Source organism: Diadema setosum, chromosome 1 (genome assembly GCF_964275005.1).
Source record: "Diadema setosum chromosome 1, eeDiaSeto1, whole genome shotgun sequence".
Lineage (NCBI taxonomy): Eukaryota > Metazoa > Echinodermata > Echinoidea > Diadematoida > Diadematidae > Diadema > Diadema setosum.
The window spans coordinates 26,622,828-26,639,706 of NC_092685.1; the positions used below are offsets into that span (position 1 = coordinate 26,622,828).

The 16,879-nt window shown below is 39.0% G+C and overlaps 1 protein-coding gene across 1 annotated transcript; it reads right to left on the reverse strand.

Annotated features, from left to right (window-relative positions):
* Positions 1 to 605: 605 nt before the first annotated feature.
* LOC140229040 (cartilage acidic protein 1-like) lies at positions 606 to 10,573 on the reverse strand. Its single transcript, XM_072309304.1, has 8 exons — positions 10,474 to 10,573; positions 7,145 to 7,506; positions 6,600 to 6,898; positions 5,526 to 5,723; positions 4,764 to 4,901; positions 4,142 to 4,287; positions 3,415 to 3,637; positions 606 to 2,978 (listed from the first exon to the last, which is right to left on the reverse strand). The coding sequence occupies exons 2-8, from the start codon at positions 7,471 to 7,473 to the stop codon at positions 2,539 to 2,541; spliced, it is 1,773 nt and encodes a 590-aa protein (XP_072165405.1). The 5' UTR covers positions 7,474 to 7,506; positions 10,474 to 10,573; the 3' UTR covers positions 606 to 2,538.
* Positions 10,574 to 16,879: the final 6,306 nt, after the last annotated feature.

Sequence of the window (16,879 nt, forward strand, 5' to 3'; positions counted from 1 at the left end):
GCAGCAGGTATTATTAGAGTCCAGTATCCTCACTCATAGATATTCAGAGAGAAACAGATTCTTTATTACTCACGAAAAAGTAACATGTTAAGAGATGGAAGTTAAAAACTCGTACAATGTACAAATATAGCACAGTTTGAACAGAGAAAGTAGAAAAGTACAAATTCATTGTCACCCTGCTTTACTTAATACTTATAAATATACGGCTATGATTTCATCATATGACAACTTGGATACTTATCAATGTGGAAGATTTCAGATATCAAAACCAGACTTTATGCTGGTTTCTAACTATGTTTATGCATGCACAGAAACACACACTGATAAATACATAACACTAACAACTTCGCACTCTATTATAACGATATCAAAACCAGACTTTGTGCTGATGTCTAAATTTTATGCATGCACAGAAACACACACTGGTAAAATACACAACTCTAACAACTTCGCATTCTATTATACTGATATCAAAATCAGACTTAGTGCTGGCTTTTAATTTATGCATGAACTGAAGCATATGCTGGTATAATACACACAAACACTAAGAACTTCACATCCTATTACACCTGGCTCCCCATCCCCCCCCCCCCCCCAATCAATCAAATCTCAAGCTTGTCTGCCTGTCAGGATATTGTGCAGTCTAACGGGATAAGACCAATTCTTGTCTGTATTGTAGGATAAGAGTGAGGAAAAGGGAAATACAGCAGATATAAGAATTCACATTGGGTCACCATGTGTCCAAGCCCAGGATGTTCATTTAAAAAAAAAAAAAAGGTCATTCATACCAGCATTTGTTGTATCCTTCTGATACAACACTAGCCCCTTCAGGTCACTTTGCAGGACAACCAAGGTGATTGGTCAGATTTTTTTTTTTTTGTCTTTAATACAAAAGAAGATGTAACAGCTGGTGTCATATGACTCGATGGATAAGACCATGGATGGTCAATCATGAGGTCCCTGGTCATCCCTGGCTGCTGCAGCTGTGTCTATGATAGGCCAGGCACTTCATCCTCAGTGCTTGTGTCCTTCAGAGGAGCCATCTGGCCTGAAGTTGCTTGCTTTTGTAGCTGCCACGTAGCACAAATGCTAATGCAGCAAGTTAAATACACAGGTTCTGTAGCTAATCTAGAGAGTGCATGAGTGAGACCTGTGATATTACAGTGCATTCCTGTTATAACAAACATGGATGTAACAAATATTCAATACACATGTACATTGTACAACGAAATTGAAATGCAGATCCCAAAATTCTTGTCTACAGTGTACAATCTTTATACACTTTACTGTTCAGCTGTCATGGCATTTTGATACAGTATAATGTAAGAAAACTGCAAGTCCCGAGGACTTCATTACAATGTGAGTGTACTGTAGTTGCACTTTGAACCACAAGAAAATAGTCTCACTTACATGAGCCTAAGAAAACATGTCCTACCACATACAGACACAGTGGAGACCATTCACTTGCAAACAGGTCTACAACATAAAGATGATGAATCATGCATTTTATACGTGTTAGAGCATTGAACTTTCTCAATTTTTACCCTGCAATAGTTACAGCAGTGAGATTGTATGGTACATAATATTCACTTTTCTACTGCATATATGTGGTTGAAAAGTCTTTGTGTCATATCATCAGATTAAGCCGTTTACTCTGTGCTTCCAGTGAAAGTACAAATACATATGTCTAGATGAAAGGCTCAATCGTTCACATTACCTGGGCAAGAATTGTTGGTAGCACACACCTTACAGCAGAATTGTCCTGCACTTTGATAGATGGACTATACCAGGGTTTCAAAGACCACACTCATATATTTTGTTGTTTTGATATGAAATGTCTATTTTGATATAAAATGTTACCAATTCCCTTAAATAATACACTGACAATGTTTGGCCATTTGGACTTGCTGTCTGTGTCGTCAATTACCTCTTCTGGTTCAAAGAATAAATACTGAACTCAATATCTTAGTCTCAGAGTAATTATTGAACACGCTCTCTTGGAACTCTTCAATTTTAAGAACCCAAGTTTGTTCCATCTCAATCTTATCTCATTCATTCATTATGAGTAAAGCTACACTACCTGGCAACTGCATGTATACTCATGTGAACAAGTGCTTGATCAATTCCAAATGCAAAATAGTGATATTTGGGTCCTGTATGTGTGATGTTTCAATTGTCATATTAAAATAAAAGTGTAACCTGATTATCAATGGATAACAATTGTCAGCTCCAGTCACATTGTAACTGTTCAGCACAGTCTAGTGGATAGAATTGGACAGATCATACAACATTACTAGGTCATAGGAAGAATTCTCAGCTTTGTTGAGCAAGTAATATTCACCAGGAGAAACAAAACTTCCTGCATTGTATCGCCGTAATCACCATACTACAAATCCTACCACACACTTTTCACATGCAAAGATTTGAATAAACATAATGAAATGAAAATAGCATTTAGACGTAGAGGTATCTGATTTGATATGACTAAATCAGAGACCAAATTAGTAGGAGTCCACTCTGAAGCATGACCATGACTAGTCATGGACTCTGCTGATCTCCATTTGATGAATCCTGTTGGCTGGCCTCTGCTGTCTGACCAGGATGTGGGATTCTGATCATGGTATTCCTCTCTTCCACCCTCAGTGGACGGGTGAAGGTTGCCGTGTCTGGCCACTTCACCTCCAGGGTCAATGTCGGCTCTTGGACTCCGAAGCCGAAGTGGGCCACAGGTTCCATTTGGCACAGATAGCCAGACCCGCCATCGATCACTCGGAGCTGGGACACGCCATCTCCTGAAGTGACCTTGACCAGGGCCCCGCGGGCAGGTGCGCCTTGTTGGGTCAGGGGCATGACCCTCAGCCAGTTGTTGTTTGCTCCCTGGCGAGGGCGGTAGACAGTGAGTGGCTCCTCGGCACTCTCTCCGTGAGCCAGGATGAGTTCCAGCTGTCCATCTCCATCAAAGTCTGTCACTGCTCCACCTGGTGAGAAGATAATTTGAGGGGAAGATGCAGCTAGGTCACACAACAGGAATTGTAGATACATACATACACATTGAAGTCAATACTATGTGTAAGAGTGTTTCGTTGTGGTGTGTTTGGAACATAAACTGATTACAAAATCAGTTCTAAAATTGGGAAGTCTTTCAAAATGCATTTCATTGGTGACTGATAGTTAACGGTGATGGATAGTTCTCATGTACCAGTGAACTTCAGAAAACAGGCACTTACGACAGTACTCTGTGAAGATCACACGTCACAACACTAAGAGTTTGAATAGCTTTCATGTATGTTACATGATAGAGGGATCAATGGACCTACCCTGAACATGACAGAGTCATTCTTGAAGAAATTGATACTCTATTTAAAATGCCCACTAAGAAAACCCCTACAAGTACAGCACACTAGCCACACATACCTGTGCCATGGCCAGTCTCCTCCACAGCTTTGCCAAGCTCAGTCTGCTGCTCAATCTGCACCTGCCCATTCTCGGAGGGGCTGACCTTGAAGAGCCTATTCGGGGCCCAGCCACGGTAGGCGATGTTGTTAAAGAAGACTTCCATCACACCATCGTTGTCCATGTCGGCAGCGATGACGGTCCTGATAGGAGATGGTCTGGCAAATTCTGGGGTAGCTGCATCCTACAGGTGGGAAGATTTTCAACAGAAAGATTTACTTTAGAAATAAATACATCAAATCCAGTTATGATTGTCTTCAAGATACATTTATAGCTGAAGTCAGCATATGCCTCCAGGACTTCATACTGAAATACACACTTCATGTTATGACAGGTGATATTATGTACACTATAAAAACCAAACAAAAGTAAAGTATTTGTCTCTACCCATAGGATATACGATAAACCCAAAACATTGTCAATCACATCATAGAATGTATGTACTATTGCCTTGGTGTTCTTTACATGTATACCTTTTGCACTGAAGGAAACTAAGAGCATGACTCTCCACATAGAAATGCACTTAATCAGGCATTAACGTTAATACATATTCGATGTGGTGGGGTTATACAGAGATTGCAGCTGTACTACTTTTCTACATCAGCCATACAGGGTTTTTTTTTCTGCTAATGTGATTAGGGCCCAAGATATATGCTGATCTGCATTTCATCTTGGAATTGAAACAAACCTTGAAGCGTCTCCTGCCTTGCCTCTCTTGCTGCAGATAGAGGCGATGCTCTCCATTCCAGTTTCCATAAACGATGTCCAGCTTGCCGTCTCCATTGAAGTCAGCCAGTGCAACACCTCGGCCATTGTTGTATGGGTCTTCCACACCTGTAGAGCACAATGTGGAAGAAATAAGACAATACAAACTGTACTATCTTTGATATCATCATGCACAATCCTCTGGAACATTTATAGGCCTGAATAATTTAGAGTTGAAAAATTACAAAGTTGACTGTTGTTGTCTCAAGCATTTTCCACAACCTGTGACATGAAGAACTGAGTAAATACAACATTACAGTAATCCATTCTACTTCTGTTATTTGTTATACTCCATGATCAGCTTGCATTCCTTTCTTGAACATGCTGTTAAGTCTGTCCCAAATTTATGAAATGTGGTTCTTCTGGTCTCTCGTTATGTACATACATGTATGTCATACAGAAGACAGTGTGGATCCATTCTTTTATTTCTCATGTCTTATCACATAAACAATGTAACTGTTCAAGTTTGACTGTTGAAAGATGGATGCTTCCAAGAACAAGAAAGTCAATTAACCAATGCAAATTTCAAGCTTATGTACACTCACCATGTTCTTGAGCTACTTCAGTGAACACTCCCTGTCCATTGTTCTTGTACAGGAAGTTTGGGCCCCTCTCGTTGTCACAAAAGATATCAGACCTGCCCTCATCGTTCAGAATGGGTCCGACTGTAACCCCTCTCCCTCCTGTTTGGAAAAAAGAAAAATTACAAACACCTCTCAATGTCAGTCATACAAATGTGTGACTTTATCATATGTTTTTCTTCATGAATTGTGCAATATGTGTTTCATAATAGAGCATGGGAATATTTCAGTAGTGGTATTGTCTTGAAAGTTATCGAGTTAAGAAAAATAAATACATGTATGAACGTAAAGCTGACCATGTTTCACCTTCAAGCCCTGATATACTTCAAAGTGGGATGCCCCGCACTAGCAGGGTATATCCAAATCTATTTTTCCTCTCGTAAAATCTTACAACAGTTTCTATTCGTTCAAGATTCAAATGGACATTACTGATTTACAAATTGCATTTCAGTGCAGAATTCCTGGCAATGAGCCCCTGGTGCTAAATTGGACATCTCCCATGCATCACATAGTGAGGGCCACTTTAAAGAAGAAAACAAATAATGCAAAGCAAGACAATAAACACAGTCTCAGGTTGTTGTTGGGTTGTTGTTGTTGTTTGGTTTTTGTTTTTTTTTTGACTGATAATTCATAATACTTCCAATAACTAGCTCAATGCCCCTAGCTTTTACAAGACCTGTAAGACTAGGCAGTCAGCACACAAACACAAAAATTTGGTCGACTTACCTATAAATTTTCGGACTCCAACTTGACTCGCCACATTCTCAATCTTGATGGTTCCTTCTGACACATTGCTCTCAGCTTCATTCATCTCGATCATGGCACAGGCTCCAACGGGGGGAGACAGCTGGTAATTTGCATAATTGGCCAAGTAGATGGAGTAGCGGCCAGTTCCCTTGCGATCAATGCATGCCACTGAGCGCCCTGGAATATCAATGAGATTGCTACTCAAGTAAATACATGAAAAAGTGGTATCACTGAAACATTTTGCTCTCTTGCACTATCAAAGCTTGTAGTCTTCCTGATGATTTCAAAGACTGACAATAACACTACCAGGTTGTTTGAACTTTCTCCAGTAACTATCACTTTTTTTTCCTTTTTAAGCAGGAATTTTTATTGTCTTGCACTCAGACAGTGGAAATCAGATGTAAAAAAAGACACAAAATATTTGAAGTAATACTGACACATATTAGTATGTGACCACCCAGCTTAAAACACCAAAAAGGAGGATAAACTTATATTTGAATTATCAAAAAAGATTATCTAAATAACTTGTTAAAACACAACAATCCACTGAAAAAATGATTGAAAAAGAGATTGTTAGGAGATGCAGATTCATAGAAAGGGAGAAGTGGAGATCTTAAGATTAGGGTCACATAAGTGTGCTGTGCAGGGGTATTAATGTAATTATGTTCTATTTCACAGTGAAAGCAGCACCTGTCCAAAAACACACAAAAAAAAAACAAAAAATATGGGAAAGAAAAACTGCAAATATATTGATCCGGTTTTGTATTAAGCCACAAGATTTTAACAGTAGGTAGATACAAGATTACTCTCCCAGATACGACAAATGTGAGAAAACTGAGTCCCTCGACTAAAATGACCTATTTTGGTTCATTACAGAAAAATCCTTATCTGCGACTTTTTGTGGGTTTTGAGTTGGGCAGTCACATATTGTCACATGGTATTCCAGAAAACCAAAAAGTGTAGATATAAAGATGCACTCAAGATATAAAGATGCACTCTTCTTTCTTTCTATAAAACAACAACATGCACTCAAAATATACTCAGTACTCTTACCTGCAAAATCATTGGTCACATCAGAATTTGCAGAGTCCGAGAGAATATCTTCATAATGGCCATTTCTCCACTTGAAGAGCTTGTCTGGGTAGGACTTGGTCCCCCAGTAGGCCTGGTTCGTGTTTAGGAAGTAGATCTCCTCCCTGCCATCGCCATCGACGTCACAGGCGCACACTCCTATGGCCTGACCCCCCTCATCTCGTAGCCCATAGAAGGGAGATGCTGCATCATCAATGGCCAAATTCTCCAGCTGGCTGGTGGTATGGTTGTACTTCAGCACAAGGTTCGGTCCATTGAACCTGCAGAACAGTGACATTGAGAAAAAATTAAAATTACTGAAAACACATTTGTTTTTCCTTTATTCCTCTCAATATTCTTCAGTTTCATTCTAGGATAGTAATGAAATCATCCCAAGACACTGCTATGCCAGGTAGTGAATGAATTAAATGATAAAAGAGCTCTTAAGGGCGACAGGGCATGATGGAAAGTTTGGAAGTATTTATCTATATGCTATGGACAGATGTGGATTGAAGATGACTACTTACCCAGCAACAACAATCTCCAGTTCACCATCATTATCAACATCAGTCACAGCGATGCCATAATTGAGCTGGGTCGGATTCGACTGGGCTGTGAGGACTTGTTCGCTCATGCTGACAAACCATGATGTGGGCGTGTCTTCCGACGGACCTTGTCGAGATCCCGGCCTCTCCTCCGGATAAATGTAATGGTAGTGATCGTTGTGCCGGTATCTTATCGGCTGTGCTGCCATGGCGACGCCAGACGATGATGACTGGAAGGCATTCCTCAGGAGGGCCACAGACACAAGGCCTGCCACACAGTGAAGGGTTGTGTGAAGAGTTTTAGCCAACATGTTGGATTATCTCAATCTCTTGAGCTGAGTAAACTGTGAATACAGAAAGAGATATAGGCATTTCACAGTTACAAGTGCCCACAGAATCCACTCTAATCTTGGCTTACAAAATGAAGTTTAGGGGTAAGGGGAAATTTCCCAGAATTTTATATGCCTAGATGGATTCAGTTATTTAGCAGGGAAATAATAAGATGTATTTGAATGAAATTTAAGGAACTTCAGACAAACTGTTCAAAAGGAATGATAGATAAAGTTTGTCAAATAGATGCATAACACTATCATCATCGGTTTGGAAGGATACACAAAATCTTGATGTCACAGAACTGTATGCATACATATATATATATATATATATATATATATATATATACATATATATACACACACACACACATATGTATATATATATACATGTATATATGTGTATATGATACATGTATATATATATATATATATATTATGTGTATATATATATTATATATTATATACACATATGTACACATACATACATATTTATGCATTGTTCAATGGTATTATTTCTGGGAAGTAATAATTGCTCGATAATTGCACCTTATATGGAGGTCGCATGAAACTCAGAGTTGCAATATACGGATGAACCTGCGGTCAACCGGTGAACTTGTTTCATTACTTCTGTGTAAAGCTCTTCCTTTGAGGATATGGGCAATTCCAACGTTACGGACATTACATTTAGAGAAATTTTGGTGATTTTGTGAGCTTATTTCAACAACTCAGCATAATCATTCTTAATCCATTCATGGTTTATCATAACCCAGTCATCCTGAAATGTCAACAGTCCTTGTTTTGATCAGTTGCTATAAATCATTTGGTAGATATTACACAAAACGTTTGCCGTTACGGACATTACATTTTTTGGACACAATTCTTTATCTTCATGTGGATATGTTGAGAAATTTTTGAATCAGAGCATTAAGTAAAAGGAATTTCCTTCTGAAATGAGTGCTCTGGTCCTTTTTAAGTTGTAGATTGGTAATGGTGTGCAACACATTCAACTCTACAGGGTCACAAATGTAGCATTACGGACATTACATTTCTAGCGTTACGGACATTACAACTTTGTCCACTTTTTTGAGTCCAAATATTCATACTTTAAGACAGTCCATATCTCAGACAAGGCTAATATTAGTGTTTTGGGGTTCATTCTTAACCATAAACTACTTTGAAAAAAATGCTGAAGTGTTTCTGAATATATGGAATAATGAGAGTCAAAGATTGTGTGTTTTTTCAGAAATTATCAAAAATTTTGCCCAAAAATGGATATTTTTTCTAAGAAAAGAATGCCTACAAGCACTTAAATTGTACCAAAATACCACTTAAATGAAAGAACTAAACAAATTTTAGCATTTGATACTAACTTTGTCCCTGTAGCTCATATATTTTTTGAAATTATTGCAGATTTATGATTTTTAGGAAAGGTAATATTTTTTGCCTAATTGCCCATATTGAGCACTCTTCATTGTAGGATACAATCACCAAGTGTGTACAGAAAATGCAATTTAAACTTTTCTGTTGTTGAAAAGTTCACATTTCCCAACTTCTTGCATACACAAGTTAAGGAAACACTGTTCTCCCCGTCTTCAAAAGGGTTAATTTGTGTGGAAGGATACGACAGCACCCCTAAGACATAATCAGGAGATCATTTTATAGTATACTACATGTCTATTGTCTGTTTGGTTGTCGTTATGTGTCTATAAAAAGAACGCAAACGGTGAGGAAAAGGGAGACCCAAAAGTTAAAAAGGGAAGTCCTGTTGATTAGGCTTTGCTATTTGTAACATGTCAGAATTTTACACTGTACCATTAATCAAATGTGTGGGTTTATTTTTTTTTTTTGAATTGCATTATAATATAAATATATCAAATTGGTAAAGGAAGCACTCAATTCAACTTACTTAGCTAACTTTGTAGGCTGTGTCAATATTGAGAGAATTTAGGTAGGACCTACCCTCTCCCCGCCTGCATTTAAAGAGTTTAGGACCCTAAGTGTACTATAATATTTGAGTCTGCATCTGAAATCTTATACTGTATACATGTACGTGTACGCTGTTATTTTCGCGTACAGATATTTTTGCCAATGACAAGGCCATAGACATTTCGCGAGATGTTGTTTTCGCGAATTGACGCCGACGCTTGCGTTAATGCATTACTAACAGGGCGCATGGAGACATTTTCGCCTGTTGTTAAATTCGCGATCCAACTATGATTCGCTAAATTTGCGAAAATTAAACCCTTGCGAAAATAACAGCTTATACAGTAATTGTATATCAAATCAACAGTATTACTACAATTACTGTATAACAATAGTAACAATATCTTGCATAGTTACTGTCAGAGTAGACATGACAAAGTCATTTAAATATAGGCAATTTGATCCGTTGGAAGAAAGTAAAGAAACAGCCCTGGGTTACAGATCCATTCTTCAAGTCGAATAATCAATACACAGCCTTGTTGTAGCGTCTGGTCGGGCCTGCGTATGTACCAGTGTATACAAACAATATGACCTTGGCTTCTTTATGTACACTACCTTCACCTTTTCACCAAACACTTTCCCATACAAACCCCAAGACCAACTATACACAGCCCAGTCCTGTATAAATACGGTATGTAGCAATTCGGCGCGGCGTCTGGTCGGGTTAGTGGTAAGACAGACATATCGCCCATAATTCCACCTCACGAACTTCAAATATGTTTGTGGAAATTATTTTTCAACATATTTCCTTCAGACCTGACGACATTTTTGGACATTTTCATCAACGTTTTTCTTTGTTAAATCTGAACATATGGTAGTGTACAACACTGCCCGATCCTAGCGAACTGTAAAACATCACAGAATTAAGAAAAAGAGAAACAGACAATCAGATCCTATAAAGACTCGCTATCATCTAGTTTTCATACTTCAGTCACTGCTGAGCGAGCAGTCACACAACAGAAAGAAGTAAAATAAAAATATTCTCAACATTACCTAGTCTTGTAACCTGCAGAGATGTCATATAAGCCTATTAGTAATTTCTCCGGTTGGACGCGCCACGACCACCCTCGTTCTTCGCTGGTCAGTGGTCAGCTTACACCCGTTGGTCCTTCTCACGTCCCTAGTCGAGCCGATCGAACTTGCAAGTGCACTACTTGCTGCTAGTTGTGAAGCGCTGGTGAGCTTTTTAGTGTTATGAAATTTGATGAGTTACGAAAGCACTGAGGGAGACTGGTATAGCTTTGTGTTCTCCGAGTCACGCCCGGCGTAAAGTTATTTCCCCTCTAAATCGGGTATCTGTCTCAGCACCAGACGTACCAAGTGGGAGCGCACGTGTACACAACAACGAAGATTACATAACCATTCGACCATAACAAGCCGCGAATGAAGCGCGGAAAGTGAGCATTGTGGTATTTTGCACGGATAGAATTGTGATGTAAGAAATTCAAAGGGGGAAAAACTTCTGCAGGAAGCGTGCAATGTGGCAATGACACGGAGAAGCTGAGGTGGTTTCCTGAAAAACAATCATAACATACTAAGTAACAAGATATGTAATATAACACATTCACCACACTTAATGTATGTGTGTGCGTGTTTGGAATTGTGTGAATCGAAGTCGATCATTTGGGGGTCTGTGAAACATTCTTTTTTTCAGGTAAATGTTTCGTAAATGTTTATCATCCATGGTTTGACCCCCTTATGCTGGACCCAAGTCATATCTACAGCGCAGTTTATCATATTTCATGCTTCTTTTTACAGTGTTTTCTCTCACTCACAACACGCATTCGGGGCTGTTTCTTATGATAACAATGTCAGATGTCATTTTCTTTTAAGAAACTGTATGGATTTTTATTTTTAAACAGGAATGTCGAACATAGCCATGCCAGCTAGCTTATATATACAGTGAGCTCACCTAACCGTCAAAAAGAAGAAGAAGAAAGTGTTGGGATATAAGTGACATATGGGGTGGAAGGATGGATTATAAACCAACTAGTAGTATACTTAAAGAGGAAATCCACACACACACACACACACAAATAAATAAATGTCAGAAGAAAGAGAAAAATATTCCATACAGACCAATACGAAAATGACAAGTAGGCCCATTGGATAAGAAATAAGGAAAATATGACATTTCGAAATTTCACATTATTTTCCGAAAACATTTCTTGACCAGTTGACGATGTCTTGCTCTCACAAGTTCTTATTCATTTCATAATTACAAATGACAAAAATCACATATTTCAGCTGTAGAAGTATAAAACTTGCCTTAAGACCACTCAGAATAAGAGAGAACAAATGTTAACTCTGATTTATTTGGTATGAGAACATGATTTTACTTTTATTAGCTAAAAAAAAGTTTTAAAAATCCCGCATTTTCATAACATACATGAAAAATTGTGTGAGTATGACATAATCAACTCGCTCATTTGAATATTAAAAGACTGGTTGAGAAATGTTTCGAAAAAATGTGAAAATTCAAAATATCATAAATTCCTTTTTTTTCTTATCCGATTTTTGTCATTTTTGTATCATTCTGTAAGTGAATATTTTTCTCTCATTTTTTTTGAAGTTCATTCATTTTGTTGGATTGATTTTCTTTTTTAAAATACACCAGAAACAGAGTGTTTCATCAAGGAGGTGTCAGAGAAGGAGTGGAATCTCTTCGCAATTTGTGCAAATTATGCGTAGGTTCTAAGGAATGACAATTGAATATTGGTATTTTACTATATTATTCTCTGGCTTCAATGTTCCATGCTCCAAGCTGCTCTTACATTATACAAAGTTTGGATATGGAGACCAAAATGATATGTTCTTGATTTAAACAATTTTAAGCTTTATGTCTGTTGTTGTTGTTGTGTAGATGTATCCGCCCTACCACCCTAGTTACATCCTGACCTCATACGAAATTTGAATGATTGTATAAGAAGATACAATCATATAAAGGAAATTTCAATTAAAATAAAAATGCACACATTCCTGTATACTGATACTGAGATAATTTTGACAGCTAGGCAATAAGTCTCCGGCATTGGTCTTCGATGGATAGAATAGGTGAATCACCGATAGGCCTATATTCCTTAATACCTTATCCTTTTGTAAACAACATGACTGCATTTATGATGCGTGTGTGTGTGTGTGTGTGTGTGTGTGATCCGATGAAATTATACGAAAATCGCATTGGAGTATAATGATAGAAAGAGAGAGAGAGAGAGGAGAGAGGGAGGCAATTAGGTGAATAGTATTGAAATTGCCATTTTTAAAATACAGGACTAGTTTATGGATGCGATGTTTAAAGATAAGATGAAGAGTGTTTGTAAAACAAACACGTTTTGAAAAATATGAAGGCAGTTAAATGTCAGGGATTGTTATTCACTGAAAAAAAAATATCTTTGGTATTTCCTACGAGATTTCAATCGATCGTTCTTTTTTTTTATTTATATGTTTTATTTCGAAATCACATGAAATCACAATATTTACAAACATATAATCATCAATCGGCAAACACGAGAAAAAGAAAAAAAGCCTGAAGAAAAAAAAAAAAGTGACAAGAGCAATTCAGAGGTAATACAAAAAGAGAACCACCATGATTCATCAATAAGTAGTAAGGCAAAGCTTCCTCAAAGACCCCCGTCTCATAGCACACCCAGGGAGAGTGGCCCCCCCCCCCCCCCAGTTGGGTCCCCAGGTCTGAAAGAGGACCATACCCTCTTACTCAACGACAAAAGTCACACCTTATCCTACACAATCAAAATTTACTCATCTAAACATCCCTCAAAACTACACATTCTTAACTCATCTCGAGACAGCTTTAGCATCATAATTCAAACCACTACATAAAGCCTAAATCAGACCTGGAGATCCCTGACAGGAAAAGATTACATCATAGGCTGTTAAAAAAAAAAAAAAAAAAAAAAAAAAAAAAAAAATTGAGCCAAAAAAATTCCAAGACCATTGAGCGAATAATTCATATCCAAGGCGCGATTTCTTAATTTGTTTTGTATAAATATGTTTGTGTGTGTATATTTTTTTTATTGATCCAGTGTCAGTTTCAGTTCTGTTTTCATTTACAAACAATATCAAGACCAGTCAAGACCTTCATATAATTAAATTATGTGTGTCACTGAGACAAACATATAATGAAGCGTGACCTGAATTGGTATCTTCCTTGTTGAGAATATCTATTTGCAAACAAGACATTGATCAGGAGCATTTCTGAGCATCAATACTGCATCCCGACCCGACTCTTTTCATCCATATACCTTTCCTGTGTCATTTATAAAATATATATTTTCCCTCACCACCTACGCTCGCGATACTAGTACAGTGTACAACCAGGGAGGTGCAAGACAAAACCGATACCAAGACATACGTATTAACTATCACATTATGCAATTTTGATCTGTCTTTCTGCCACTGCGAGCACAGCCATACCGTGAGGATATGTCACAGAACTCTGTGGGATATGTCATTGAAAATATGAGCGGTGCGGTACTATTCGAGCGAGTGGAGCAGCGCCCGCTGTCGGCCTAGTTTCGGATACGTACGGAACCTTATCGTGATCGTGAAGCCATCGACCAAAGAGTAGGCCTAACATTAACAGTCACCACTAAACAGCTTCTATACTCTTTGCCATCGACAAATTTGCACTTTGAACACGTGAAGCGCTGGGTCTGGGTGTCAAATACCTCCTAGAGAGCAGGGAGGTGATCACCTCCCTGGAGAGAGGTATCCAAATGTGCCTTGAGTGCTAACAAAGTCAGAGGCTGAAAGTTTTGCCGTACCCACTTTGACCGCGTCTAGATATGGCTAGAATTATTGACGGGAAACGAATCGCCAAGTAAGTTGCTAAATTTGCTTTTAAATATATTAGTTTAGGTTCCTACTGCTGACTGAAATGTCATCCACTCTATGTATTTCTATTGTTTATTTGTTCGGTTATAACGAAATTCCGATATAACGAAAGAAAACTGGGAAAAGAGGACTTCGTTATAACGGGAGCCCACTGGGCATCCCGGCACTGACTGTATGTATCGTGACTAGCCCGACCAGACGCTGTTACTGTGTTCCTCCTGTTACTGTATTGACCGATTCTGTGACGCGCTATGTGTATTTTTGGCATGGGCGCAGCCATAGTGGGTGTATCAGCCGACCCCCCCTCCGCACTCCCCCACCCCTCTCCCTACACTAGCACGCGCGCAGAATGAAAAACTGCTTTAGCCAATTGGCGTCTCGTACTGAGTGCACGAATGCTTGCTTAGTGCGCGAACCTTTGTTACAAGTGCGTGTAAACATGTTGCCCGGGGGTGGGGGAGAGCAGGGGGGGGGTCGGCTGATACACCCACTATGGCTGCGCCCTGTGCCGTAAAATGTCTGCTGCCCTCAACGAACCCGAATCGGTCAATAGTAGCCTTACTACATATCGACCACCCTTATTGAAACCGACCGCGTATAATTCGCGCACTGACCACTTAGTACGCACTTTTCTGCGCGCAAAGCACATAAAAATGGATTGGCTTTGAATGTAGATTAGGATGGTGTGGGAAAACGCGATAATTCACTGTTCATTAATGGTTTTAATCAAGGAAAAAATTTCGAATGAATATTTTCACCGAATCGTAATGACAGCACAATGTAATGACAGGTTAGTCCTGTACAAAACAATTGTGAGCTAACGTGACTGTTTAGTGTTAGAGGGATGGTATGGTATTGGTGGAGATGAGAATTGGGCTTTTTACTTTTTGTGAGATATCACGAAACCACAAATGATTATAGTAGGGTAACTAACATCCCCAGTATTCTGTCACTTCAGTTTTTTTGCAATATTTTTCAAACTAACCCGTTGAGGACGGTTTGATTTTGCTACAACACACATTTCCCATAGACATCTGCCCGAGTATACTCGGGACTCGTCCTCAACGGCTAAAATAATACATACATACATCATATCTACAGCAATATGTAGGCCTATGTGAAATATATCAAATTTCTTTAATCTCAACTTTTATTTTGTTAAATATCTCACAGAATTGCACAAAATCCCAAAATATTTCACCTTGAAAATCCCCCAGAATACGGTCACCGCAACCAGTATTCGGTCACGCGATGTGCGCGTTCAAAGTCAATGCACGTTCACGCTGGGATCACAGCAGCTGAAAAATGCGCCGTGCACTACCTTGTTGGCGCAATATTGCATCGGGGATGTGGCGGCACCCGTAGGTGACCGAATACTGGGGAATCGGCACTTGCATTCAACCCTTGTACATTGAGTCACTGCATCGGCACGTACGGAAATTTTGTTTTACTTTTGCATTTTTGAGGATACCATCACACTCCGAGCTTGCGATAAGCAAAAAATCCCGCTAGCGAACGGCTATTTCTCGATTTTTAGCGCTTTTTCGGCGACCCGTATTCTTAAAACTGGACTTAATTCGCGCACACGCTTTGCAAAAGTCGCGCCAATTCTGCACTTTTGACGGTGAAATTTGGGATTTTGGATGGATTTTTGGAGGGGGTTAAGGGAGTTTCCTGTTGTGAATGAGTGTGCAAGTATGTGAATTGATGTGATTTGCGTGTGTTGTGACAGTTGAACTTACTGGCTGGTGACAAGTGATAAGTGATCGAATACTGGTACCCTTACCCTACAGGCCTTACCATATACCATTCTTTTAAAGAGGAATTCAAAGTTTATTCAAATTTAGGTGAAAATTGGCTTTATTTGAAATGGCTGACACATCCAAAAACGAAGTAAAAACAGATTGCTCGTAATAAAAAGTGGGTCCCATGTGCGCCATACCGTATGCCATCTGGCAATCTTCCAGTCCATGCCGTAAATGTGATAACTGATATTATCACAAAAAAATCGCACAGTGTGAAAATTATTTTGTAAATACGATGATGGCATGTGAAGCTCGCCACATCAATCTCAGCTCATATTAACATCTTTCTGCTTCATTCATCCGCTACTGGCGCAAACAACCCTATGCAGGCAAGGCGTGTACGTGTGTGTGTGTGTGTGTATATACATGTGGTGGCTGCCTACATATTGGTACAGGGCCTACATGTACAATGTATGTACCTTGCCCCTGGATGGTGACTCTATGCAACAGATGGATCAGGGAGTATCTATAAGATTTTTGTGGATCCATTTTTTTTTTTTCATTATGTCAAAGAATAAATGTCGCCAAGGACAGTGGACATGCCCTCTGCATGTAGGTTACTGTAAAACGAGGAATGTTCGCAAATTGAAAATGTGCGCGAAAGTTCTTGTTTACACTGTATGCATTGAATGCCAGTGGCAGTTCGCGAAAATTTAATGCCGCAAAAAAGGCTGTTCGCTCCAATTCGCGAAAAATTCATGCGGCGAATACAGGGCTGCCAACACTGGAAACTAGTTGAG

Bases quoted from the DNA above. Each gene is read 5' to 3' on its own strand.
- LOC140229040 (XM_072309304.1), bottom strand. From the start codon at position 7,473: ATGTTGGCTAAAACTCTTCACACAACCCTTCACTGTGTGGCAGGCCTT. The intron at 4,288-4,763 runs GTGAGTGTACAT...TGTGCTCTACAG, and splicing joins TGAAGTAGCTCAAGAACATG to GTGTGGAAGACCCATACAAC. The intron at 2,979-3,414 runs GTATGTGTGGCT...TCTTCTCACCAG, and splicing joins GGAGACTGGCCATGGCACAG to GTGGAGCAGTGACAGACTTT.